The following is a 26,701-nucleotide window of genomic DNA, read 5'->3' as shown; positions in this document are numbered from 1 at the left end:
TCTCTCTCCGTCCCTCTATGTCTCTCTCTCACGTGCACTGATACACACACACTCTCTGTCTCCCTTTCTCTCTTAATTGTCCAAAATATATAAATAAAAATATTTTGCATAGAAGATAATATTTATATAAAGATATCTTTCTCTTTCGCGTCTAGAAATAGGATTGTTGGACGATATTGCGGGTTATAATTCTGGATAGCCTTCCTACTGGTCAGCCATTGCTATTGCACATCCAGAATGAGGTAGAGGGAGATAAGAAGAGAATATTTATACATTGTGCATGATGAAAAATTACACTTCTATTTTTTTCTATTTGCTTAACACTTTCTCTCTCTTGGACACGTGTTGCAGGTGGCACAGGAACTGGGAGTAGGAAATAACGCGCCGCTCGGGCATCAATGGAATGTCAGATCAGATCAGATAGATCCAGCGGACGGATGTCATTCTGGATCAGACAGCAAGTTTTTCCTTTATTATTATTTTCTCTCCCATCTCCTTCTTAACTGCGTCACGCGATATCTCGACCGCGGAATATCTTTGTCGTCAATCATGAGAGAACTGTGTCTTATGTACACCCCCCTCATGATAATATACTCTTCGACTGTGGCAATAGATGATGGCGATGGCCTTTTGATATTCTTCAACTCATCAGCTTGCGTGGCCGGTTCTTCTTTATCTTCATCTTCATCATGAGCAGGTAATGAGAGAGTTAATTGCATTTCAAATATGTTTTAAAATCATTATTTTAGGTGATTTATATCTTTTGAATTTTAAGTATTTTCTAAATAGGAAAATCAATGAAATAAATGAAAACTAGTCAAAACTATTTTTAAATAAATGAAATGCATATTTGTTTATTTTTAGATCATTTTTAACAATAAATGTGTTCTTTGGAGGATTTTTAGGGAAATAAATAAGATTTAACATTGAAGAAAACTTTTGGTTGCAATTTGTTGGTAGTGGGGCTCTACTAGGCAGGTCATAGACTGAAAATGTTGCAACTTTTGGTAGAGGATTACATCCTCATAGGCACGACCATATTTGTGGCTATATAATTATAGTTATCAATTCAGGTAGGTCTTTTCTTGTACATGGGGTTCCAAGTCTAGACTCCGAAGGGTGATCTCGAAAATCAGGTTGATGGGTTCAAAGATCGAAGAAGATTGAATGAGTAAATGACTCGAGAACTTTCCTTTGAAAGAAAAGATCTATCCAGGCCAGCAACCCTGCACGCATACCCATTAGCACCGCCGCTACACGCGTGCCCACGGGCCAGGCGCCGTGCGTCCGTGGGCCTGACGATCGCACATGCCACCCTAGCCTCTAGGCGATCACAAATGCCACAGCACTCGCGTTGACACCTTTCGCTCGGTCCGCTCACACGTTGTTGTGCTCGGCTCCCCAAGTTGGGCATGTGACTACTCACAGGGATGCCACGCGCCCCCAAGTTGTCTTGGCGCCCACTGAGTGTCAATAGTCTTAATCTCCTGGCGGGATGTCTCCCACCCCGCACCCTGCACACGCGACGTGCGCCAGGCCTGCGCGGCCACTGCACGGCTGTTCGCACAACTCCGCGCGCTGCCCCGCTGCATTGCCGCCCGACCTGCGCGTCCCACGCCCGTGTGCGGCGCTTGGCGCTCGCACGAAGCATAGTCGCCCGTGCGCGGCACTTGGCATTGGCACCCATGCACATGCGCCCAACACGCGTGGACCTCATTTGATCTGTCTTGCCTAAGCGCGAATGCGCACGTGCACCATCGGCACTGTATCACCAATACGGGGGCGATGTCTTGAAAGATCAGGTAGAGAGTCAATACCCTAAGTGCGTTGTAGCACTAAATAAAACTCAGTCATTACAGATCGTGAGTCCAACGCGAACACATCCTCCTAACAAGCACGAAGGCCTCTAGGCAGGGAATGCCGCCTAGTTAGGGCCCCAACACCAAGTCAGACGAACGATTTGCACGTTAGTATCATTGTGGGCCTCCACCAGAGTTTCCTCTGGCTTCACCCCGGTCAGGCATAGTTCACCATCTTTCGGGTTCTGAGGTCTGTGCGCCACTCAATCCCTTCTCATAAGATTAGGGTCGGCCGGCGGTGCACCCCTTCTCCGAAGATCAGGGATCCCGGCTGTCAGTTTCCTTGAGCCTACAGGGTTTCCGTGCTCGTCAACTTGCACGCACGTCAGAATCCTCGGTCCGTGTTTCAAGATGGGTCAGATGGGGAGCCCGTCGGGCGTCGCCTAGAGCGCGTATTGCCCCGAAGGGCACGTCGTGGGTGCGCTCAGCACCCCCCAGTCGCCACTTACACCATCTCCCCGGGCGAACGATTTGTCCGGGCTTACAACACCAGTGCGACCCGCGACGGTCCATGACCCGTGCCGAGCAAAAAATAATGATCAAAACCAAAACATAGGAAACTTCAATAATATTATAGGATGGTAGGTGAGGAAACAAGGACAACCAATATGTCATGTTTCTAGATTCCAACCAAGATGAAATATTTGAGGCCATAAGGCTAAAGACTGCCAAGAAAGATATTTCAAGACTTCCATTGAAAATCTAGAAATCAGAACAGACAAGAGAATTATCAGCTACAGCTGTCTTGGCCAACTCTTTAAGCTCATCATATGAATGCCTCTGATCCTTCCATAGCTGGGTCTTGATATCCTACTAGCGGTGCCACACTTCATATTACTATTGATTAATGTGTCATAAAAGTTTCCACCCAAACACCAAGGAATTCATTTGTTTCATCTTGATAATGGTAGAGGTCTGAAAGTCATTTCACATGGCTCATCACATTAATTTGCCTCTGATTGTTATGAGTAAAAAATGTTTTGCATGTGACTAATATTGCTAAGAATTTACTGTCCATCAAAAGATTATATGATTTTCTTGGGTAGAACAAGATAATCAACAAAATTTTTCTCCAAATAACTCAACAATATCACTGGTTTTCGTGGCACAATTTATATGCGTCATGGTGTCCCGTGCTCCAAGTGAGTGCAGGGATAGCCAGCCGGTGATGTACAACAAAGCAGTCAACACAACGGGCTTGTGCAGCAACTTGATGGGCCATTTCAGGTGGTGGCATTGGTGGGATGGCTTGCCAAGTGGTTGGATCTCCCTCAACAGCAACTGATACATCTAGGGTTTCAAGTTGCAGGTTTTTTATGTTTGGTTATGTGTGCCAAGATTGTGACATTAATCTCATGTGGAAGATATTTTCATATCATGTGATGAGGAGGTCGTCACCAATACTCTGACCTCAATAAAAAGCAACTTGCAGTGCCAAGGTTGTGATGTTAATCTTTAGAGAAAATATTTTAATTATATGTGGTAATGAGGTTATCGTCAATACTCGAACCAATCGTAGAAAACGTCCACAAGTAATTAGGGGTCAAGTAGGAAAAAAGAATTCGCAGGGGCAAATAAAACCCACATCACCTAAAATTTGAGCATTACCTGCCCATAAGGTAATAAATATATAATTACGCTAGTGGAGGGAATCATCACGAAACCTTGAAAATGAATAAATATCATAATTTACGGCGATGTTACATCATTTGTATCTCTAACATATATAAATATTAAAAGAGACTAAAGAAGCATAACAATAGCCGTCTTAGTTTTCTAATCCTTCACTCTGATCAGGTTGAGTCCAAGATTTGATGTACTCCGTCTCTTCACTGTAATTTCTACATGGTTGAAAAATCTATAACCTCCAAAACCAAGGTATAAAGAGGACAGAAGCCTAAAAAAACCTTTTAAGTATTAAAAGATCATTCATACAGAAAAAAAAACTCCAATCCTTGCAAACAAAACCCTGTTAAATTTACACAACTTCTAGACACCCATTAATTAGCTAACTTCTTCACCGTCATCCTCTTCCTTCTATTATTCCCTTGCCCATTAAAACACGGAAGATCATCATGGTAAAAGGAAACCACAAATAAATATCCGATCTTGGCAAACAAATGTCATCAATTTTTCTGTGCCAAAAAAAATTGAGAAACGAAGAAGAAGAAACGAAGAAGAAACCTCTGATCCTTCGAAACAAAGCCCAGTAATTCATCAACTGATAAACTAACCTCATCATCATCTTCATCTTCTTTCTCTTCCTTCTACCATTGAACCAAGAAAGATCATCCTCATTTCAATTAAAAAAACAAAACTCTGTTATTTATTAACACCAGGGTTGCCAGTCTCAAAAACTTCTCACAGAATATATGTGTCCATGAATCAGCTCGCTTCAACTTCATCGTCTTCTAAACCAACATCATCATCTTCGTCTTCTTCCTCCTACCCACTCAAAAACCTTGAAAGATCATTCTCATTTCAATTAAAAAAACAAAACTCTGTAATTTATTAACAGCAGGGTTGCCAGTCTCAAAACAGCATATACGTGTCCATTAATCAGCTAACTTCAACTTCACCGTCTTCGTCTTCTTCCTCGTACCCAATGAAAAAACTCGAAGGATCATAATCCTCATTCAAATTAAAAAAAACAACACCCTGTTATTCATCAACAGCAGGGCTCCCAGCCGCATATAAACTTCACACATCGTATACGTGCCCATCAATCAGGCAAATTCAATTTCATCATCTTCGTCTTCTTCCTCCTACCCAACGAAAAACTAGAAAGATCATAATCCTCATTCAAATTAAAAACCCAAAACCCTGTTATTCATCAACAGCAGGGCTACCAGCCTCTTAGAAACTTCACACATCATATACGTGCCCATCAATCAGCTAACTTCAATTTCATCATGTTCGTCTTCCTCCTCATCCTTCTACCGAATAAAAAACCTTGAAAGATCATAATCCGCATTCAAATTGAAAAAACCAGACCCTGTTATTCATCAACAGCAGGGCTACCAGCCTCTTAAAAACGTCACACATCATATACGTGCCCATTAATCAGGTAAATTACACTTTATCATCTTCGTCTTCTTCCTCCTCCTCCAACCCACTGAAAAACCATGAAAGACGATCCTCATTTAAAATTAAAAAACAAAACCCTGTTATTCATCAACAGCAGGGTCGCCAGCCTCATAAAACCTTCACACACCATATACGTGCCCATCAATCAGGTAACTTCAACTTCATCATCATCATCATCATCATCATCATCATCATCTTCCCGTTCGAGGAAGAGGTCAAGGATCAAACCTATACTCGATCAAGATGCGGGGGGAGAAGAAGGCGAGGAGGGGAAGGCGTCCTTCACGGCGGACGCGGCCGTGAGATAATTGAGCGTGTTCCTCAGCGTGTCGCGCTCCCTCCTCAGCCGAGCTCCGGTGTCCTCGAGCTCGAGCAGCGCCTGCTGCTCTCTCGGCGCCCCTTCGAATGTGCTACCCACGAAGAACGAGAAGGGCGTGGGAAACAACCCTCTTCGCAAATCCGCCCCTTCCTTGTCCGCCTTCCCGTTCAGCCGATTCGAGATCCTTATCACGTCCTTCATGTTCTGCTCCACCTCCGCCGCCAGCGCCTCCACGTCGTCGTCCTCGCCCGCGCCCGGCGGCGGCGGCCGGTCCTCCAGCCACGCCACCTCCGCCACCAGGTAGGGCTTCGTGCGGGACAGGTTCGTTATCCGGAACCGCTCCTGCCCCTTGCAGATGAGGAAGAAGCGGTCGTCGACGAGCCGCTCGTGCTTAACCACTTCCGCGACGCAGCCGACCCCGGCGACGGAGCCGGCGTCGGAGAAGACCACGCCGAAGCGGAGATCGGTGTCGAGCAGCGTGTGCATCATCATCCGGTAGCGGAACTCGAAGATCTGGAGAGGGAGGATCGCGCCGGGGAAGAGCACCAGAGGAAGGGGAAACAGCGGGAGCTCCACCGAGTCCGACGAGGAGGAGAAGTCTGAGGAGGAGCACCGCAGATTGAGCTTCTTCCGCCGGGGAGACCGCCATTGGAGGCATCCGGAGAAGCTCGAGATCGACGGCCGAGATTGCGCGATGCCGGCGCCGATCGCCGCCGGGCGCGATGGCATGATCTGAGCCATCGCCATGGTTCTTAGTTGCCCTCTCTGGTTCAGAGCTCGCACGCTCTTCCCATCTCTTCGACTGAGATACTACTCTCCGAGAGCGCCGCCATGGCTGTGGAAGAAGTAACCAGCAAGCAATCGTAGGGGGTTTGTGGCGGGGAAGAAGAAGCGCGATGGACGGCCCGGATCTTCTCTTTCTGGGCCCCACCACTCCCATCCTGTGGCGGGCGGTGTCCCACGTGATATTTTTTTTGTGTGAATCTTATCGGTTCAACGGGAGTGGGCCTTCAACTGGCCCACTAAAGGAGAGTAATGGACGGCTCAGATCTTCCCTCCCTGGCCCCCGCTGGGGCCATCGTGTGGTGTACGGGAGGGTTTGAAATATGCGACGTGGAGGGTTCTGATTGGCGGAGGGAAGTGCTTTGGGGGAGATTTGTTTTGACTGTTGGCGACGTTCGACCTTGAGAGTCTCGTTAATGGCGTCGTCGGCGAGAGAGATCCTCCTTTTCACGCTCGTCGCGGTGGTCGTGGTCGCGGTTGAGTCGTCTTCTTCCTCCGTCGCGGTGCCCGCTGCAGTGAAGGCGCAATTCGAGGATTGGTGCGTGGAGTATGGCAAGATTTACAGATCCGATGAAGAACGCGAGCATCGCCTTCGGATCTTTGCTGATAATTTGGCCTTTGTGGCGGATCACAACGGAGGGGGAAATTCTTCTTATAATTTAGCCCTAAATGCGTTCGCGGATCTCAGTCTCCATGAATTTCGCGCTGCTTATCTCGGATTCGGCCGTGGAGATGCCCCTCCAAGTCGTCATGGCAAGGGGATTTTATTCGTAGACTATGCGGGCGAGGTTCCTGATGCGGTGGATTGGCGGCAGAAGGGAGCGGTTACTCAGGTGAAAGATCAAGGAAGCTGCGGTAATTTTTCCAGTAATCTCTACCGAGAAATTTATCTATTTTGAGTATGTCTGGATTGTGGAGATTTTCCAATTTCCGCCGAAGAATTCCGCGACTGATTCAAATCGTCTCGACCTCCGTTGTGAATTTCCGATTTTTCGCCGATGACTCTCACAGCTGCTTCAAATTGTTTGAACCTCAATTGTGGATTTTAGATATTTCGCCGAACAATCCCGCTAATGCTTCGAACCTCCTGTCTCAATTGTTGATTCTCAATTTTACGCCGAACGACTCCGCAACTGCTTCAAATCTCCTCAAGCTCACCCGTAGATTTTCAAATTTCACGACGAAGAATCCCACATCTGCTTCTAATCACCTTAGCTCAATAGTAAATTTTCAATTTCATACATAAGAATCCTGGAACTGCTTCAAATCTCCGCGATCTCGATTGTCGATTTTCAATTCGACGATGAAGAATCCTGCAACTGCTTCAAATCTCCTCAAGCTCACTAGCCGATTTTCAATTTTACACCAAAGAATCCCGCAACTGCTTCAATTTCCTCGATCTCAGTTGTCGTTTTTTCAATTCTACGATGCAGAATCCCGCAGCTGCTTCAAATCTTCTCAAGTTCAATAGTAGATTTTCAATTTTACACCCAAGAATCACAAAACTGCTTCAAATCTCCTCAATCTCGATTGTCGATTTTCAATTCCCCAATGAAGAATCCGGAAGCTGTATCAGATCTCCTCAAGCTTAATAGTAGATTTTCAATTTTACGCCAAAGAATACCACAACTGCTTCAAACCTCCACGATCTCGATAATAGATTTTTCAATTTCATGCTGAAGAATCCAGCAACTGTTCCAAATCTTCTCAAGCTCTTCATCTTAACCTGGCAGGTGATTGCTGGGCGTTCTCCGCGACCGGCGCCATTGAAGGAATAAACAAGATCGTCACGGGGTCGTTGGTGAGCCTGTCCGAGCAAGAACTGTGCGACTGCGACAGAAGTTACAACATGGGCTGCAACGGAGGACTGATGGATTACGCATTCAAGTGGGTTATTGAAAACAAAGGGATAGACACCGAGGAGGATTACCCATACCAGACCGCACAAAAAGCCTGCCTCAAGAACAAGGTTCTAATTTCCACCCTTTTTCTCTCCCTTTCAAATACAACCTCCGTAAATAATCTAATATATATTAATTGAACTAATGACTTTATCCTAAAAATTAAATTTTCCATCATGACAAAAGGGAAGATCTCCCGAAATTGGTGACAGTACACTGATTATTTATGACAGTATACTGAAAATACAAAAGCTTAATTGGCTTTTTTTGTGAAAGTTTTTCATATGAATTCCTATGATAGATGATGATATGCTGAGATGAGATGATGCGGTTCGATGTGTTCTTCCAATGACAGTTGAATCGTCGAGTCGTATCAATCGATGGATACTCGGATGTACCACCAAACAATGAGAATCTGCTGCTCAAGGCTGTAGCACAGCAGCCAGTAAGTGTGGGGATATGTGGCAGCGAAAGACTGTTCCAGCTCTACTCCAAGGTTAGTGTTTTATTCACTTTGCCTACTGCTCGCTTATCAGAGACATTATTTCGATGAGCGATTATGTTCAGTGAAAAATATAATTCTTGAATCGATAGATCCTAAAAATTCTGATATTTTTTTTCTATTCTGTGCGTGATGAAATTGATATCAGTGAAAACGGAATTTGCCAAGGATTAGTAACAAAATCTGTTTAGCCGGTTGACACGTAATGAAATATTCTATGTCATGAACTGAAGATCATGAGCAAGTGTATAAATTAGAGAAGTAGAATAGAGGAAATGTAGTTGTTAATTTATATTCATCCATGAAAATTTCAGGGAATTTTCAGCGGCCCATGTTCGACTTCACTTGATCATGCAGTGCTGATCGTCGGATATGGATCGGAAGGCGGCAAGGACTACTGGATCTTGAAGAACTCGTGGGGAACAAGGTGGGGGATGAATGGCTTCATGCTCATGCTTCGGAACAGTGGGAATTCTAAAGGAGTCTGCGGAATCAACATGATGCCGTCGTTTCCGACGAAAGTGAACCCGAATCCTCCGCCGGCGCCGCCGCCGACGCCGACGAAGTGCAGCTTGCTGACGTCTTGTCCGGCGGGGAGCACCTGTTGTTGCTCCTGGACTGTTCTTGGCGTCTGCCTCTCCTGGAACTGCTGCGAGCTTCAATCCGCTGTTTGCTGCCAGGATCATCGTTCTTGTTGCCCTCATGATTACCCGATTTGTGACATAAAATCAAGGCAATGTTTCAAGGTCAGTTCTTTCCTCTCCGTAACTTTTTCTTGATTCGTGGATGACAAATCTATGATAGAATCACTGATCTGGGTTTTCCATTTTCCCAGGGCCCCAAGAATTCCTCCGCACTGGAGGCAATCCAGATGAAGAGCGCGTTTCTCAACTACAACACTAGGAACAAGCTGCTGGACGCCTTCTGAACCAGAGTGTAATACCCGAAGAGCGTAAATTTCCTAAGTTGTTTGCCGATAAAACCATAGTTCATAACTCTAGAGCCGAAGATGAACAGATTGAGAAAGTTTTGGTAAAAAAAGTAAATTAAAACAGGATATGTTCAGGCTGACCGTTGGTTCGATCACTCTTTGGAGGACTTGTTGATGAGGGATTTGTGGATGTGGGGGATGACGCCGCCGCCGGCGATGGTGCCTTTGATGAGCGTGTCGAGTTCTTCGTCTCCGCGAATGGCGAGTTGCAAGTGGCGAGGAGTGATTCGCTTCACCTTCAGATCTTTGCTCGCGTTGCCGGCCAATTCGAGCACCTCCGCGGTGAGATACTCGAGAATGGCGGCCGAATAAACCGCCGCCGTGGCTCCTACTCTCCCGTTCGCCGCCACTCTCGCTTTCAACTGCCGGTGAATCCTCCCCACCGGAAACTGCAAATCAACACCGCCATAGTTCAATCTCGCCACTGAATCGAGAAGAAATCAAAAACCGCGAATCGGAACAGTCAGGACGAAAATTCTAGGGTTCCAACCTGGAGGCCAGCACGGGAAGAACGCGAGACGGCCTTCTTCTTGTCCTTGCTAGCCGTCGTCTTGGCCGCCACGAGGCCTTTGCCGCCCTTCCCCGCCATTACTACCGCCTGCGAAGATGAAACGCGGTAATCCGATGGAAAACGAAGAGATTCGACCAGATCGGCGGTAAGAAAGAGGAAGATGGACGGATCATTCGGACGATGGAGAGAAGAAATCGTAGAAATCGGTCGAGACGCGATCAGATCTGGTCGCAACGCCGTACCTTGGAATTCTCGCGATCGTCTCCCGCACGGGCAACGCAGCCAGTCGGCGTAATCGATTAGAACGGAGTGTGTCGCGGTCAACGTGGATAAATAAGAAAGGGAAAAAGAGACGGTTGGTTCCCGCCCAATTACGGGTAAAAAGGGGGGTTTTCTGGGTTTTTTTTTTTTACTGGTTCCGGTCCGCACAGACCGGTCCGGACCGGGCTGGGCCGGCTGATCGGCTTCTGTTTTTTTTTTAATCAAAGAACGTTTTGTGAAAATTTTGAACTTTTGCCTGTTCTTGTTTCCTGAACGAAACTAATACAATAAGAGAGGGAGAGAGAGAAGAGAAAGGGACAATGGGGTGTTTTAGTCTTCTAGGGAGAGAGAGATGTACGTAGGGAAATCCTTGTTCTTCGGTCTCTCTTATACTCAATGTTCATCTCTTTCTCTTAGATAATTCAAAACTCAATGGAAGAAGAGAGGGAGAGAGATAATAGAATGGGTCAACAGGGTGTTCTAGAGAGAGAGACGTAATTAAGGAAATCTCTGTTCCATGCTACCTTGCCTGTTCTTCCATTCGATTTTGAATTATCTTAGAAAGAGAGAGAGAGAGAGATGAACCAAGGAAATTTATAAGGTTCTATTTATTGAATAGAAGAGAGATCGAAAAAGAGGCTAAAAGAGCCAAGCATGTAACGAGAAGGCAGTGGTCGACATGGGTCAACACGAGTGTCAAGCAGTGGATGACCCTAAGCAAATGATGTAGAGAAGAGAGAAGGTCATCAAGTGGGGGATCACAATTTTGAACATTCCTGCATTATTGGATTTTTAATGTAGGTCGGATTTCACCTTTTCCCCAAATTATTCACTTTCTATGACGAGCTCAGGAATAAAGGGCGATGAGTGGACCCATTAACAAGGGCGAAGACTGGTCAAGTAAGGAATAACTGTTTGGAAGAAAGGATACAAGGCGATAGAACAGGAGAGGGGAGGATGCTTTTGGCCATTGATTCAAGAACCATAGAGGTCAACGGTTATCTCGTGGCGGGGTTGTATTCGGCTACAGCACTGGAGGGACCGAGGTGTTCTTGATTTGAGGATGTCCATCAGAGTGGGAGAGGGCCTGCTGAAAATAAACAGATCGGCAGACAGTGATAGATTATCCATTGGCGAATCCGGTTTGTCTGTTTTCCATAAGTTGATATGTTTTGCACCTTAGCTGTGATAGTTTATTTGTTTTGCATGTTTATCCCTCCAATTTGGCTAATCATCGAGAAAGAGGGAGAAAATTAGAGTTCGAGAAAAGAACTAGGGATCTGGGTTCTATGTTCATCTCCCTGTTGTTCATTTATAATTTTGGATCACCTGTAAGATCCACTGAGAGAGAGAGAGAGATGGACTAAGGAACACCTGGATTCCATGCTAATTTGCATGTTTCTCCCTCCCATTTTGGCTAATCATAAAGAGAGGAAAAAGATGGAGTTAGAAAAAAGAACTGAAGGATGTCTGGGTTCTATGTTCTTCTGCCTGTTGTTCCCTTTGAATTTTGAATTTTGGGTAACCTGTAAGATCCAGAGAGAGACAGAGAGGAGAGTCCTTCACTTCTCCAGGAGGTGGGACGTGCAGGCAAACAGGGAAGCCAGCTCTTCCTCCGTGGCCGACCCAAAACCTTGCCACCGTATTCTCCCAAACTTATCCAGCAGAAATATATACCTGGGCAAAGAAAGAACATCTAAGAAAAGGACAAAGGGTTTTTTGGAAAAGAATTTCAGAATGAAAAATTACTCACAAGAAGATAGTTTTGCTTACCCAGAGAGGAGGTTCAATATCTTCAGCTTCTTTCTCAAATCGTAGTGATCCCCAAATGAGTAGACCCTCTGTCTTCCTGGAGAAGTTGATTTCTTCATCACCCCCAGCATTAGTCTCCTTACTGGACCCAGCGACAAGAACCACGAATCGATCAAAGAAACCTGGCCAAAGTATGCAAGCTAGGCTTCAACTCTTCATCAGAGGGTCAATTTTTCAGAATAACAGTCTGAGTGTAGAGGAATTTAAAATAAACCTCATAAATAGCAGTGTTTCCTGAGGCCCCGAAAGAACTCATAAATGCCTGGGTCCATGATTCGGTCATCACCTGTTGAATGGATAAGTCATTCAGTATAATGAACAAAGACTGTGATGCAGGTGATTTATCGAGATTTTCAGACCTGTGAACTAGCCCGGAAAGATAAGCACAACAAAGTCGCGCAAGGATAAGTAGTCACAGAGTCATTATCTTCACCCTCCATTGAACGAAGAGGTAGTGTAAGTTTCTCGCCGTCCGGAAAATAAGCTTCCAAATCTGGAAATCTCATGGCTACCATGGCAGGGATTATGGTTTTGTTGGCCACCGCAATCTGTAAAGATTCATAATAAACTGAATTAAATGACGAAGAAAGAAATTAATACCCCAAGTCGCCATGATAAGAAGCAGCGTACAATGAAGTCAAGACGCATTAAAAATAACACAATGGTTTGAAAGAATTAAAATTTTTAGGACTTCATTTTATTTGGATTTTTGAAAACGAGAAAACAAGAAAGAATAAGAAATCAAATTCAGACAACGAGACTGCTGCCCATGGATCTATTCATTATGTATTCACTTTGTTCGTTCTATTATTAATCTCATTTAAGTTAAGCTCATTAAGTCTCTTCAAGACAGTACTCTAACTGGCCCTTAACCCAGCCACAAACAAAGTTCCTTTCTTGAGGTCTCTCTTTTCCCTCTAAACTTCAAGCCTCAATCCATGCATCTACTATTCCATGGAGGAGAACCACATGGAATCAGAACGTCTAAGTTTTTCATTTGAGTAAGATGTCCTCTGCAAAATGCAGCTTTAGCATCAGACGATCTGTATTAGAGCAACTTCTGGCAATCGAATATTCTTCGAAGAACTTCTAGCAATAGAGACCAGCGAGCATGGACCAATATTTAAGTCAGCATCCACCTCCAGTCGCACACAATGTCACGTTGGAGAAGCTGGAAACCTGAGATCTATTGTGCAATCTAATCCTTGACCTGCTTAAAATCTAAAGGTCCGTAAATTTCTTTGTGACAAAGGTGAGTCAGATAGATTTAAAAGCGATATGATTCTTCCCCTTCTGGGCTACCGTTGAAAGAATATGACAGAGAGACACCATAAGCAGCCGATTCATGATAAAGATGATAATCCTGAGGTGCCCAAGATAGAGCCCTAAAGTTCTAACTAGGAATCGTTTCCAAACATTGTCAAAGTAAAACAGAGAGAGAAGAGTGGCGGCAGGGCGGGCATCACCCTGTACTAGATGGAGTGGATGTCACCTTCTAGCCGAGAGGGAAGAAGAGTCAGTCAAATGGAGGGATACTGTTGCATGGTCATCACCAGGGGACCGGGATGGAGTTGATGTGGCCGTCTAGACCAGGCTGGGAGAGAGAGAGAAACCAAACAATATTCCAATTTCACTTCTTGGGAGTCCTCCTAGGCGGAGGGCTACAGTTATTTAAACGAAATACGTAATAGACAAAGGACCAGAAGCCCCTAATGGGCTTAGAGCCCTGAAAATCCTCGTGGGGATATACGATTATGTGATGACTTATCAGACAGGCCAACAACCCATCAGTCATGGAGGAAAGGCCCAGTAAGAGGCTTCAACGGGGAAAAGCTGAAATGCCAGCTATCTCTCGGATTTGATATTGCCTCATATGACGGGATGAGACTTCTGAAGGTATTGTAGCTGCATTCAGTCAGGGAACCTTAAGGACATGCAGACTTTCGGGAGACACTAATGAGTGAGAGACAGGAATACCGCCTGAAAGGCAGTAGGTAGGCGACGAGATTTCATGACAGAGATATACAATTGTGGCACATGACCTTCTGGCATTCTTACCAATTTGACATTGCTTCATATGAAAGCAGTGAATGCTACTATGGTGTTATTAACCTCTGTCACAGAGAAATAATTATGGAGAAAATAATTGTTCTATGGAGCACATGAAGTGCATACAGTCGAGATAAAGGTACAAAAGATGTAGGAATAAAGAAAGAGATAGATCAAGAGAGAGAGCATAGAGACATGCTTTATCATAATCACTCCAAGAGACATGATGAACTATATATATCATCAGGTTCAGAAGGCAACGAACATCAGTCAGGGCAATTTAGGTATCTAAAAGGATGCAAGTCAGCGGGAATGGATGTGATATTGGGACAAATTTAATGAAAAGTGCAGCTCCAAGACAATGGTAGGGTAGGCCCACCTTAAGCATGAGACACACTCCTATATACCCAGCCTTTGGACTTGGAACCTTCTTTTCTCTCTCTCTCTCTCTCTCTCTCTCTCTCTCTCTCTCTCTCTCTCTCTCTCTCTCTCTCTCTCTCTCTCTCTCTCTCTCTCTCTCTCTCTCTCTCTCTCTCTCTCTCTCTCTCTCTCTCTCTCTCTCTCTCTCTCTCTCTCTCTCTCTCTCTCTCTCTCTCTCTCTCTCTCTCTCTCTCTCTCTCTCTCTCTCTCTCTCTCTCTCTCTCTCTCTCTCTCTCTCTCTCTCTCTCTCTCTCTCTCTCTCTCTCTCTCTCTCTCTCTCTCTCTCTCTCTCTCTCTCTCTCTCTCTCTCTCTCTCTCTCTCTCTCTCTCTCTCTCTCTCTCTCTCTCTCTCTCTCTCTCTCTCTCTCTCTCTCTCTCTCTCTCTCTCTCTCTCTCTCTCTCTCTCTCTCTCTCTCTCTCTCTCTCTCTCTCTCTCTCTCTCTCTCTCTCTCTCTCTCTCTCTCTCTCTCTCTCTCTCTCTCTCTCTCTCTCTCTCTCTCTCTCTCTCTCTCTCTCTCTCTCTCTCTCTCTCTCTCTCTCTCTCTCTCTCTCTCTCTCTCTCTCTCTCTCTCTCTCTCTCTCTCTCTTCCGTGCTCTAAGTCATTCTCTTTGGAGTTCTACAGAACTTATGCTCAATATGTGAAATGCATTGGATACAGTAAGTCTGATCAAAATTCCGGACAAAATATTTTTGGTGATTTTTCATATGGATGTTTAATGCGTCGTGTTCCCATTATAAATGAGATTTCTCGTTACTGAGTTATCTGAAACAAGGTAAAGATGCATTTAAGATATCAAATCTCGTGCCTAATAATCAACATCTGTCACCCTTACCTTACCACCATGTTTACCAAACTCCTTAATGTCAGCAAAATAACCTCTGTTCAATTCATCTGAACTGCACTAAAGAACAAGAAACAGATCACCTACGATATTGAACATCAAAGCATGCATGAAAATACGACGTAAGTTCTGGACAGCGTTGAAAAGCTCCGAGCTCCAACATCAAATGACTAATAATAAAATTGACATTTCGTGAAATCGTAATGTGACTAGAAACAGAATATGACTTCTCAAGGTACGGCGTGAGAATTTTCATTTTCTTGAATTAAGGAACATAATGGCCAACCGAACATAAAGAATAATCATCAAAATAAACTCCAACAAAATTTTAAATATTGGCGTTCGAAAAGATTGGGAATCTTCCATTGGACGCCAATGGGTGTATATCTTTTATCTGATATTCCAACAGAGACAACACGATACACACATTTGAATCATCACAATGAAACAGTGATCCGAGCTACCAAGTATAAACAATTCATGAGCATAAGATGAGCAGGACAACAGACAATATTTCAAGGTTATAGCCCCCAATACTACAAATTCAGATCTAAAGTCAGCATTGCCGTCTCAACCACTGATTGAACTCAACACACTGAATCAGATACTCTTTCAAAAGTCCGATCACCGAAAAACAAGAGAACGGGGAGAGGGTTGGATAAGAAATTTAAAATTTAACAGAACAAATTAACTGAAAAATGCCACTTACAGCCTTTCTCGCTCTTTCTGGATTGCAGCTTTATTGATGACCTGTTCGAGGAGACATCCAGGGGTCAGTCATCTTAAATACACTCAAATTGAACAATGAGCAAAATTTCGAAAGAGGGTTTTCAAGCCGACTGACCTGGTAGATGTCGAGAAAGTATCGTCTTGGCATCAGAGACTGCGGCAAACGAGGGTGGGAGGACGACGAATCCCTACCAAACGACTGAAGATCGGGGCCCTTGCACAGACCAGGTTCCCCTCGGCTGACCCACATCGCGGAGGTGAACCAGGCGGCGCCGCCCAGACGGCGGCCATTGGACGCCACCAATCGTTGCATGAAGAGAAACGAGAAGCCTTAGCCGAACCCAAATCCCAGTTAGGAAAATACCATCTATATATTTAAGGGTTAATAGCATGAAATATCCCAAACTTTTTAAAAAATCTGAGATATAACCTAAACTTTTTTTTTGGCAAGGTATATCCCAAACTCTCTGAGTCGACGCCCACATATCCGGGTGATGACGTGGAGTCTATCATGGCTGTCAGGTGGATTTCCGTCCAGATTTTGACCTGGCGGAATCCACCTGGCAGCCACGATGGATTCCACGTCATAACGGGGATTCCACCTGCCATGTGTTTTCCGATAAGAGAGAGAGAGAGAGAGGCATTCTAGAGAGAGAGAGAGAAGGAGAGAGAGAGAGGCATTCTAGAGAGAGAAAGAGAGGCATTAGAGAGAGAGAGAGGCGTTCTAGGGAGAGAGAGCCGCTCTAGAGAGAGAAAGAGAGGCGTTCTAGAGAGAGAAAGGGAGAGAGAGGCGCTCTAAAGAGAGAAAGAGAGGCATTCTAGAGAGAGAAAGAGAGGCGTTGTAGAGAGAGAGAGAAAGGGAGAGAGAGGCGTTCTAGAGAGAGAGAAGAGAAGAAAGGAACGAGCAGGGAAATGAGAGAAAACTCACAGAATCGGACATGAAAGCGCGGTCGGGGTTGTCAACGATGGGCGAGAGCGTGCCGTCATAGTCAAGGAACAAGGCCACTCTTTTCCCCTTGGCTTTCTCCGCGATTTGCTCGAAGGCCGACAATGCAGAAGGGTACTAGAACTGCGAAGAGAATCACCCCCATTAAGACGCGAGAAACGAGAGATTCTTCAGAGCTGTGAGTTTTCTCTCATTTCCCTGCTCGTTCCCTTCTTCTCTTCTCTCTCTCTCTAGAACGCCTCTCTCTCCCTTTCTCTCTCTCTCTACAACTCCTCTCTTTCTCTCTCTAGAACGCCTCTCTTTCTCTCTCTAGAATGCCTCTCTCTCCTTCTCTCTCTCTAGAATGCCTCTCTCTCCTTCTCTCTCTCTAGAATGCCTCTCTCTCTCTCTCTTATCGGAAAACACATGGCAGGTGGAATCCCCGTTATGACGTGGAATCCATCGTGGCTGCCAGGTGGATTCCGCCAGGTCAAAATCTGGACGGAAATCCACCCGGCAGCCACGATGGATTCCACGTCATCACCAGGATATGTGGGCGTCGACTTAGAGAATTTGGGATATACCATGCCAAAAAAAAAATTAGGTTATATCTCAGATTTTTGAAAAAGTTTGGGATATTTCGTGCTATTAACCCTATATTTAAATAACCTTAGGAATATCTGGTGTTGTGAAGAAAAATATGTTGGCCCTTTTAAGTGGAAGGACATAAGGGAAGTGAACATACAAAACAATTATGCAAGGCTGTTGGGTGTTGGTCCTTTTTTTACTGAAAAACTAAACCTGAATCTAAAAAAGGTCATACATATTGGTCTTCTCATCTAGGGTGCTTTGTTCGTATAACAATTCTGTAAACTGATACTAGATGCATGGAACCGCACATCCCGGACGGGAGGTCTGGGACATGACCCGATGGATGATGATGGCGAATGATCAAACCGAGACGTAAAGTTTGTCATGTCTCTTGTCCGGTCACACGTCCCTAGGATTAGAGAAGAATCTGTTACATTGGCAACCCAGGTCACGGGCCATCATGTCATGTCCTTGTCCCGTCATGAGACGTCATCCCCCTAACACAAGAGATAAGGTTATACGGAGATCTTTTTACAGGTCTCTCTCTCTATCTCCCTTTTTTCTCTCTTCCTCCCTCCCTTTTTTCTCTCTTCCTCCCTCCCTCTTTTCTCTCTGCCGCTCTCCTTATCTCTTCCGGTCTCCATCACTCTCTCTCCCCCCTCTCCTCTCTCGAGGAACTGATGTGGCTGATAATCTGCTAACTTTAGAGATTTGAATAGACTATTCTAATATCCTAATCATCCATATTGATTTTCTAACTCATAATATAATTTTCTTAAATTAGGTAAGTTATTTTTTCATTTTTCTGTGAGTTTATTTAAAATTTTCTACATGTTGCAATAAGTTTTATACCAATTACGTTCAAATCAATATCTATGACCGATGGTTGACTGCACCAATAATGGTGAAAATTATGACATGGCATTAAATGTGATTTGATGTATTACACTGGAAAATGCATGATTAAAATATTAATAAATCTTTTTAGACCTCAGGTCATGAGGCTCATTGAGAAAATCTTTGAATTCAATTTTTTTTATAAGTGCTGATGTGAGTTTGACACATTCATCACATAGAGTAAGTTATAATTTGACTAAATAAGGAAAATTATTCAGTGTGATAATGACTGCTTAATATTTGAACAATCATGCATGGATACATTTCCAAAGCTTGACTGTTAAATTGAGGAAGAATCAGGAATATGCACTTATCATTGGCTATGGTGGAGAAGAAGTTATGGACACACTTTTCATAAATGGTGCATATATCAGAAATTAATTAAATCTGAATGGGAAAAATATCTTTTTAAAATCAAGGATTCTGTTGACACTAACGATTCGACACTCGGATCAAAGGAGAATGCAAAACCAACTCAGATACAAACTTCAGACAGCCATATTGGATGATATGGAAGGAGTTTAGGAGCTAACACTTTGAAAGTAACTTTGTATCTATATCCTATGCCCACCCTTCCCTTGGATCTATAAATGCACCAATTATTTATGTAATAGTTATTTTGAGTTTTCCCCTGCATTGGTAAGCCTATTGAAAGAAACTGAGTTCAAGATACATAATGTTTCAATGTGGATATCTTAAGGTGAAGTTTAAAGACAATAATAATGGCTGGACTCTCTTGTAGCATAAAATCACCTTGATGCTGGTAGAACATAATGACCCAAGTTGATTTCTCATGTCCTTTTAAAACCACATATACCTACTAGGAAAGCAAAAGTATTTTTTCTCATGTCCTTTATGATGAATTGATATCTGATCATAACTTGAACAATCATATAGAAAACAGTAAAAAATCTGCCCTGCAAGTCTCTTAATAGTTTTATCAATAAATGGTAAAATAATAAAGGTATTTAGAATCCATAAAATTCATCTACCTTGATAATCTCAACTTCAGGGAATTTAATTTGTCGTTGGTAATTGAGATTATTCAATAGAAATATATTTAACCGTACTTAATAATATTTAGTTAGTGATGAGTACGGATTGTCTCCTCAGGGGACGGTGATTAAGGATTTAATTTTCTCACTGTAGTGATTATCCATACAAGAAGAGATAAATACGAGAATAGAATAGGCAAGATAGTGATATTGAGGAAACGTAATTAGAATTACGCAAAGTGTTATGAGACTAACGAAGAGGGCGTGAACGATCCGACAGTGATCGAATGCGCAAACGGTATGATGGTAAAGATAGACGAGATAATGGGGGTGTATGTAAGTGAAATGACTAATGAAAAGATGATAACAAACTATAATTATGATAACTATGATGTCGGGAGAGAAACTATGTAAGGCGAGGACACTTACCTTAGATCTTTACGTTTCACTAAGATCATGACGATTTAGGAGTGTCGGTAAGCTCCCCCTCTTCTCTAATGCTTCTTCCCACACACCTAATACATTAAGAACACAATTGATGGATCTCAAAACTCACTATCTTTCAATCAACCCTCACAAGTAGGAAGCAAGTTCAAGATGAATTTCACAGTGATCCATACGTGATGTCGGACGACGTCGATGACGTTTTCCCGAGGTACCGAGTTGCGATGCTCTAATACCACGATGTCGAACGTCGTCACTAACGTCGTCCGACGGGTGATTCCCTAATGGGATATGTTACTACGTAATGGTAATTCCGTATGTGCAAGCCCCGACTCGTGGGGTTTCGCCGAGCTCCGAGCTCTTGGGTGGGCGACCGGTGACAGTGACCTTCTGACCATCGTCAGAGCAATGATGGCGACTACGGTGTCAAGCAGAAAAACTTCGTTGGCTCTCACACGCAACAGACGGGCTCGACCCGTACGTAGGAAACCACTCAATTTGTAGTTTTCTCGATATAATTTCTTACCTAAACTTACCCGAGTGCAGTGAAGTGCAACAGAAAATATACTAAAAGACGTAATAAAACTGACGAGCAAGAGGAACGACATACCTCATCGACGGTGTCACTCGCTGTCCGTGTCTTCGTTGGCGCGAGCCGGTACAGGCAGCTGTGGTGGAGAGGCATGTGCAGGAGGTGGGCACGGTGTAGCTCGATAGACGACAGAGGCCCATGCTGGAGCAGGCCGCTGGAGGAGTGACGAGGATGAGGTGGAGAGGCGGCAGCGGTGAAGGGGCTCGAGCGTCGTCCGAGTCCAATAGGTGCAATCTTTAGTAAGTTCGGCGCTGACAGAGTCTAGCGGCAACGCCAGCGGCGTTGGCGACACAAGGGAGGGGCGCGAGCAATTGCAGTGATAGATGACACAATAGGGTTCTACTGCAGGGCGATTCACTGGAACGGCGACCCTAAAGCTAGTGCAGGGTAGTGTCGTGTGACCGCGCATAGTAAGGCGCGATTCGTCACACACCCATGGCTGTCGGGGCAGGCAGCAGTCGTCAGTTTTTGGAAGAAATTCCCAGCAGAGCACGGTGGCGAGGCCAATTGGCCGTACGGTTTGGTGTTCGACGACACAAGACGACGTTCCCGTGGTTGCAGGCGATCCCGCGCGAGGTGCAACGTGCATACGTTGAGAGGGGTTGACATCAATAGCACTATCACCGTGACCCGCAAGGTTGCCTCAATCCGCTGAGAAGGACGCTTGAAAGTTGACCGAGCGTGGGAAATCCATCGCGAAAAGGCCCGCAGCCAGCGCGGGAAAGGAGTTGGTGATCGGGCGCCAGGCTTTGCCTAAAACTTCGATCATCGTGAACAACCCAGCGATGACCGGGTGAGCGGCAGGTGTTGAGACTCAACCACGGCGGAGGTTGACCAGATGCCCATGAATCTCTTGCGTGCGCAATAGAGGACGTCGCTAGATTCTACCACGAGGAGCACGGTTAGGTGACGTGACACCGACCATCGCGATTCAATCACGATTCAACGAAGGCACGGTGCATCTTCAGCGACGACGTGGCAGTGTGAAACCAACCGCGGCGTCCGGTTGGGGCGCTCAAATGGCGCGGGGCGGCGCGGGGTCGTCAACTGGCAGGGGCACTCGGCGGTGACGTGGGCACCCTGTATTCTTCCTTCTTCTCTTCTCCTTCCTCTTCCCCTTCCTCTTCTTCCTCCTTTCTCTCTTCTTTCGCTGAGACCAAACTCTAAACAAAAATTCAACTTCGATAATCTAGTCCGAAATTCTAGGGCGCCATCGTGCCCCCTTTTATAGGGGCACGATGGGCCTTACTAGGGAAGGACACGGTCTGGTCTCGGTTCGGTTTTATCGAAAACTTAAACCTAGACCTGAAGTTCGGTCCGATCTCGGTCTTGGTTCGATCTCTGTCCGGTCCAGTCTTCGGTCGGTCAAGTTGATTAGTCAATGTCCAATTCTATGTTAAGTTTACTTGGCCGTCTCGCCACATCTACATGTTAAGTTCCCTATATCTCTCTCCGGAGCCAAAGCAATATTGGATAATGAGAGAGAGAAGGCGAAAGAAAGAGAGGAATATAATTAGAGAGTGAGAGTGTGAGAATGTGAGAGGGAGAGATTGAGAGAGTGAGAGTGAGACTGAGATAGTGCAAGACAGAGAATACCAGAGGGAGAGTAAGACAGTGAGAGAGTGAGAGAGTGAGAGGGCGAGACTGAGAGAGAGAGAGAGAGACTGCGAGAGTTGTTGAGGGATAGAGGGAGTAGTTAAGAGACTAGAAAACGGAGAAAGCAAGAGAGTGAGAGAGGGTGAGAGGGAGAGCCGGAGAGGGGAAGTGAGAGGGAGAGAGGGAGAGATAGCAGGCAAGACAGAGAGAGTTCAGTAGGGAGAGAGTGCGCAAGGGAGAGGGAGCAGGCTAGAGGGAGAGAGGATGAGAGAGGGAGCGAAGGAGAGCCAAAGTGAGGGCGAGCGAGCAGAGAACGTGAGGAAGAGAGGAGTGAAAGCCGGAGAGAGGTTGACAGAGAGAGGGAGAGAGAAAGTGAGGGTGAGAGAGGAGAGGGAGAGCAGGAGAGAGGGTGGGAGAGAGGGCGAGAGGGTGAGAGGGTGAGAGAGAGAGAGGGCTTTGAGAAAGGAGAGAGAGAGCCGGTGAGAGAGAGAGAGAGGGAGGAAAGAGGAATGGGAGAAAGTACGCAATGAGATAACAAGAAAGTACGCATACGATTTTTGAGTAAACTTTTAACAAAAAGTACGCCAGTCGTCGGATGATCTGAGACGTAATTCAATTAGACAACACGTGGCGGGTGTTGTCACCGGTCAAGCTCCCAATGATCTGAGTGTTCAGTTTGTGAGCCAACGTAATGGGGAACGTTCACTGTCCGTGAGCGTCTACACTGTCAGCGTGAACAAACAGAACAGGCACCGTCAATGAGAATCACTATCACTAAATAAATGGCTAATCCAAAATTCACGTATAGATCCACTCAACGGCGATGAGCAATCTAGAGACCGGCACTGAAAGACGCAATTAATACTGAATAAGAAAGGGGGGTGATGGAGAATGACCTTCGGAGTAATTGGGGCAGAGAAAGAAAGATCCACGGAAGCAAAGAAAGATCCACGAGATGATGCTTCCAAAATGAAGTGGTCTATGAGTTTGCCCTTATCTTGAAGGTGTCGTCTGGATCAGCAAATCAGATGATCGATCGAGCGGTTATTCCACCGGTGGAGCAGGGGACAACCAGGCATAGGTTGTCGAATGCACCGTTAGTGGATCAACTCCGTACGTGGGTGTCTAGCAATTCTCAGTACTGGACAAAGGTTGGGGAAGCGTCTGTAGTCGGATTCGAATATTGCGTGGCGTGATTGTCGTCGTGAGTTGAAGAAACTCGATTGATGATGTCAATGTCGTAAGTGAGCACGATCCTCGAAGGAATTCGTTGTAGAATGCTCCAAGAAATCCTCGTCGTTGAACGTCACAGATATCTTGACACAAGTGCTCGATGCTACAGAGACGACTGGAAGTTTGATCAAAAGGGGAACATGGCGCTTCAACCAAAGCTCGTTCGGTGATAGAATCGTTCCAATCCCAGTCAGTGAAAATCGACAGGAACGCCAAGTAATTTGGCTTGGAGATGTTTAACTAGGCATGAAAGTCACCGCGGCAGAGATGGCTCCGGAAGTGCCGATTTCCCAGAGAAGGACGATTGATAACACAGAGATCCCAAGAGGGAAAGTTGATTTTCTTTTCCTTTTTTTCTACCGAAAGCAAAAGTCCAGATGAGAGAGGGACGGTCGTCTTTTCTTCTCTATTGAGCTGAAGATCCTTCCTTTTCTTCAACCAGAACAAAGGAATAATTGCTGGAACGAAGCCACCAAGTCGTGAACAGGATTGGCGATAATAAACAACACGCAAACCCCTTTCCTTGATGAATTCTGATTCTTCTTTTCTGATGAATGCTGTTTTTTTCTTCTCTTCAGCCAACGAGAACGAGATTTGATAAGCTCACAAATACGTGCTTACCTGTCGTTATTTAGGGGTTTTTTTTGAACTTATTCACTAAAATTTGTTTTTCCCTTAATGCTTGAGTAAGGGGTCGAACCCAAGGGAGGCTATAGGAAACATTCAATTTTCTTTCTAATTAGGGTTTTGAATTCCAAACCTAAATGAAATGATGTTTCAATTACTTATTTAAATGTTAATACTTGTAAATTTTAACTAACATTCTATCCTTTTGAACTTAAGTGATTTTAATGATTCTCTGTTATTAAATAACGGAGATATAAAATCACTTAAGTTTATCTTTGTATTTGATTTAAAATCGTTAGTCATTTTGAATTATATTTTTAAGTTTGTTTTAGTGAATTTGAAATCTATTTTTAAATGGATTTAACTATAAGTTTCCTTTTTCTTTTTTATTTTGTTTTATTTATCAGAGGATGTTTCACCATTTTTAAAGAATCAGAAAACTAATTTTATACTTTTTTTAAGAACATTTTTATTATATTTTTATTTTATGGGCAAATATTCCCATATATCCCAGGTTTTTTAAATTGTCCGCGATCTATCCCACGTTTTTTTTTTCACGCGATCTATCCCTTGGTTTTTAAAAGTTCCGCAATCTATCCCAAGGTTTTTCGACGCTGACGTGGCGTTCAACGTGGACGGCGAAGTGGGCAGCTGGGCTGACCGTAATAGACGTGGCATCCAAGTCAGACGCCACGTCCGCGTCGAAAAACCCTAATAAGTCATCATCTTCGATCAGAAATCGCCGGGGAAAAAAACCCTTTTCATCTCTCCGGTGATTTCGACGAGCGATCCATTCAAGGGCGAAAGAGAGAGAGACTGATCGCGGAGAGAGAGAGGGAGGGAGAGAGAGAGAGACCGCAGAGAGAGAGAGAGAAGGGGGGAGAGAGAGAGAGATCACGGAAGAGAGAGAAAGAGGGGAAGAGAGATCGTGGAAGAGAGAGAGAGACTCTGATTGCGGAGAGAGAGAGGGAGGGAGAGAGAGACCGCAGAAAGAGAGAAGGGGAGAGAGAGAGAGATCACGGAAGAGAGGGAAGAGGGGAAGAGAGATTGCGGAAGAGAGAGAGAGACTGATCACAGAGAGAGAGAGGGAGGGAGAGAGGCCGCAGAGAGAGAGAGAGAAGGGGAGAGAGAGAGAGATCACGGAAGAGAGAGAAAGAGGGGAAGAGAGATCGCGGAAGAGAGAGAGACTGATCGCGGAGAGAGAGAGGGAGGGAGAGAGAGCAACCGCAGAGAGAGAGAAGGGGAGAGAGAGAGAGAGATCGCGGAGAGAGAGAGACGGGGAGAGAGAGAGGGAGACCCGGAGAGAATTAGAGAGAGATCGCGGGAGAGAGAGTGCGAAGGTGATCGCGGAAGAGAGAGACAGAGAGAGAGAGAGAGAGAGAGAGAGAGAGAGAGAGAGAGAGAGAGAGAGAGAGTGGGGTTTTTTCCCGACGATGACGTGGCGTCCGACTTGGATGCCACGTCTATTACGGTCAGCCCACTTCGGCGTCCGCGTCGGACGCCACGTCATCGTCGGGAAAAAGCGGGATAGATCGCGGTTTTTTTAGAAAATTGGGGATAGATCACGGACGATTTAAAAAACTCAGGATAGATCGCGGAATGCGGATAGATCGCGGAACTTTTTAAAAACCTGGGATAGATCGCGGACGATTTAAAAAACCTGGGATATATGGGAATATTTGCCCTTATTTTATCTTTATTCATTTGAAATTGTTAATATGTCCCAATTTAGCAAATCGTGAATATGATTCACAGTTTGCTAACCTAAGAAGTACTCTACCGTGAAAACGATTCAGGATTCTTATGCGATTCAATGGACAGATAGGATTCGAAATCGAAAATTTATAGTCAACTAAGACTAAATGATTTTAAAACGAACTAAAATCTATGAAATAAAACGACTAAAATCGGAAATTAAGGAAAAACGGCGAACTTAACTGAACTATGGTTTTTTGAAGATTTGAACACAAAATTTACTGAAGATTGAATTCAAATTGTGCCTAGAGATTCCAGGAGTAATCAGGAAATCGATTTGAACAAATTTCGAGCAACGAATACCGAATTTTTCCTCGGATTTGGCTTGAACTCGATGAAGAACAACGGCAACGGATCTACGAAATTCTTGTCCCAGTCGAGCTCCGAATCGCTCCAAGAAGGGTCTTGAGTCTTCTAGGATGGTAGGCGATCCTTCCTAGAGCTTCAAAATCAAGAACAACCCTTTAATCTTTTCGATTTCCTCCCTTTTATCGCCACGGAATCGGAAGAACAGGTTCTTCCGATTCCGTTACTGATTTCATCTTGTTTGCTTTTCACACAGGTCGCACGGAGCGTTATGATTGGTCCACGTCACGCAGTGGCGTCGTGCCCGCGACGGCGCGTGCGTGTGAAACGCACGGAGGACGGTTTCCCTTTCATTTTCGATCTGCATTCCTATTGGTCGATATCGCGCCGCACCGATAAAGTCCGCTCTGATTGGTCCACGTCGCAGTGTGTGTGTTGCGTGTTGTGATGCATGTGATGCGCGACAAGCACGGCGCGCGTGCATGCGTGTCACGCACGGAAGGCACAATCTCGCCTTCTGACTGGTTCGCGCAACTCGTGTACGCCCTGCGCTACTTAAGTGCTAAAACTGGCCCAATAAGGGCCAGTTTAGATTAAAAAAAGCATTTTAGTTAAAAAAAAACAACTGGAACAAATCGTAAAAAAAGTTTATTAATGCCAAAAAATGATTTTA

General features: G+C 44.8%; 5 protein-coding genes across 10 annotated transcripts; 1 reads left to right on the top strand and 4 right to left on the bottom strand.

Annotated features, from left to right (window-relative positions):
- Positions 1–4,132: 4,132 nt before the first annotated feature.
- LOC144701868 (putative histone H2A variant 1) lies at positions 4,133–10,291 on the bottom strand. 4 transcript variants are annotated; one of them, XM_078573661.1, is made up of 4 exons: positions 10,196–10,291; positions 9,933–10,040; positions 9,524–9,831; positions 4,133–4,320 (listed from the first exon to the last, which is right to left on the bottom strand). In XM_078573661.1, the coding sequence occupies exons 2-3, from the start codon at positions 10,029–10,031 to the stop codon at positions 9,535–9,537; spliced, it is 396 nt and encodes a 131-aa protein (XP_078429787.1). In that variant the 5' UTR covers positions 10,032–10,040; positions 10,196–10,291; the 3' UTR covers positions 4,133–4,320; positions 9,524–9,534. The 4 variants fall into 4 exon arrangements, with proteins under 4 accessions (XP_078429787.1, XP_078429785.1, XP_078429786.1 ...); XM_078573659.1 differs by having other exon boundaries at positions 4,133–4,304; XM_078573660.1 differs by lacking the exon at positions 4,133–4,320 and adding an exon at positions 4,819–4,974.
- On the bottom strand, positions 4,981–6,131 carry LOC144701867 (uncharacterized). The gene has a single exon (XM_078573657.1). It carries the CDS (start codon positions 6,010–6,012, stop codon positions 5,185–5,187), a length of 828 nt encoding a protein of 275 aa, XP_078429783.1. The 5' UTR covers positions 6,013–6,131; the 3' UTR covers positions 4,981–5,184.
- XBCP3 (xylem bark cysteine peptidase 3) lies at positions 6,356–9,520 on the top strand. Its single transcript, XM_078573655.1, has 5 exons — positions 6,356–6,903; positions 7,782–8,017; positions 8,305–8,445; positions 8,766–9,197; positions 9,287–9,520. The coding sequence occupies exons 1-5, from the start codon at positions 6,465–6,467 to the stop codon at positions 9,377–9,379; spliced, it is 1,341 nt and encodes a 446-aa protein (XP_078429781.1). The 5' UTR covers positions 6,356–6,464; the 3' UTR covers positions 9,380–9,520.
- A 1,362-nt stretch (positions 10,292–11,653) lies between the features above and the next one.
- LOC144701866 (ATPase complex subunit) lies at positions 11,654–16,432 on the bottom strand. Its single transcript, XM_078573656.1, has 7 exons — positions 16,183–16,432; positions 16,048–16,088; positions 15,330–15,393; positions 12,386–12,574; positions 12,241–12,312; positions 11,988–12,148; positions 11,654–11,891 (listed from the first exon to the last, which is right to left on the bottom strand). Exons 1-7 carry the CDS (start codon positions 16,378–16,380, stop codon positions 11,777–11,779), a joined length of 840 nt encoding a protein of 279 aa, XP_078429782.1. The 5' UTR covers positions 16,381–16,432; the 3' UTR covers positions 11,654–11,776.
- Positions 16,433–19,520: 3,088 nt separating this feature from the next.
- On the bottom strand, positions 19,521–26,281 carry LOC144701864 (uncharacterized). 3 transcript variants are annotated; one of them, XM_078573654.1, is made up of 2 exons: positions 23,004–26,281; positions 19,521–19,990 (listed from the first exon to the last, which is right to left on the bottom strand). In XM_078573654.1, the coding sequence occupies exon 1, from the start codon at positions 25,475–25,477 to the stop codon at positions 24,545–24,547; it is 933 nt and encodes a 310-aa protein (XP_078429780.1). In that variant the 5' UTR covers positions 25,478–26,281; the 3' UTR covers positions 19,521–19,990; positions 23,004–24,544. The 3 variants fall into 3 exon arrangements, with proteins under 3 accessions (XP_078429780.1, XP_078429777.1, XP_078429778.1); XM_078573651.1 differs by lacking the exon at positions 19,521–19,990 and adding an exon at positions 22,640–22,831; XM_078573652.1 differs by lacking the exon at positions 19,521–19,990 and adding an exon at positions 22,640–22,826.
- Between the last annotated feature and the right edge of the window lie 420 nt (positions 26,282–26,701).

This window comes from Wolffia australiana, chromosome 4 (assembly GCF_029677425.1).
Source record: "Wolffia australiana isolate 7733 chromosome 4, ASM2967742v1".
In the NCBI taxonomy this organism is placed as follows: domain Eukaryota; kingdom Viridiplantae; phylum Streptophyta; class Magnoliopsida; order Alismatales; family Araceae; genus Wolffia; species Wolffia australiana.
This window is presented reverse-complemented; position numbering and strand designations above follow the sequence as displayed.

Bases quoted from the DNA above. Each gene is read 5' to 3' on its own strand.
- LOC144701867 (XM_078573657.1), bottom strand. From the start codon at position 6,012: ATGGCGATGGCTCAGATCATGCCATCGCGCCCGGCGGCGATCGGCGCC.
- LOC144701864 (XM_078573654.1), bottom strand. From the start codon at position 25,477: ATGACGTGGCGTCCGACGCGGACGCCGAAGTGGGCTGACCGTAATAGA.
- XBCP3 (XM_078573655.1), top strand. From the start codon at position 6,465: ATGGCGTCGTCGGCGAGAGAGATCCTCCTTTTCACGCTCGTCGCGGTG. The intron at 6,904-7,781 runs GTAATTTTTCCA...TTAACCTGGCAG, and splicing joins GAAAGATCAAGGAAGCTGCG to GTGATTGCTGGGCGTTCTCC. The intron at 8,446-8,765 runs GTTAGTGTTTTA...TGAAAATTTCAG, and splicing joins TGTTCCAGCTCTACTCCAAG to GGAATTTTCAGCGGCCCATG.
- LOC144701866 (XM_078573656.1), bottom strand. From the start codon at position 16,380: ATGCAACGATTGGTGGCGTCCAATGGCCGCCGTCTGGGCGGCGCCGCC. The intron at 12,313-12,385 runs GTCTGAAAATCT...TCCATTCAACAG, and splicing joins CTTTCCGGGCTAGTTCACAG to GTGATGACCGAATCATGGAC. The intron at 12,149-12,240 runs GTTTATTTTAAA...TACTTTGGCCAG, and splicing joins GAAACACTGCTATTTATGAG to GTTTCTTTGATCGATTCGTG.
- LOC144701868 (XM_078573661.1), bottom strand. From the start codon at position 10,031: ATGGCGGGGAAGGGCGGCAAAGGCCTCGTGGCGGCCAAGACGACGGCT. The intron at 9,832-9,932 runs GTTGGAACCCTA...GTTGATTTGCAG, and splicing joins CTTCCCGTGCTGGCCTCCAG to TTTCCGGTGGGGAGGATTCA.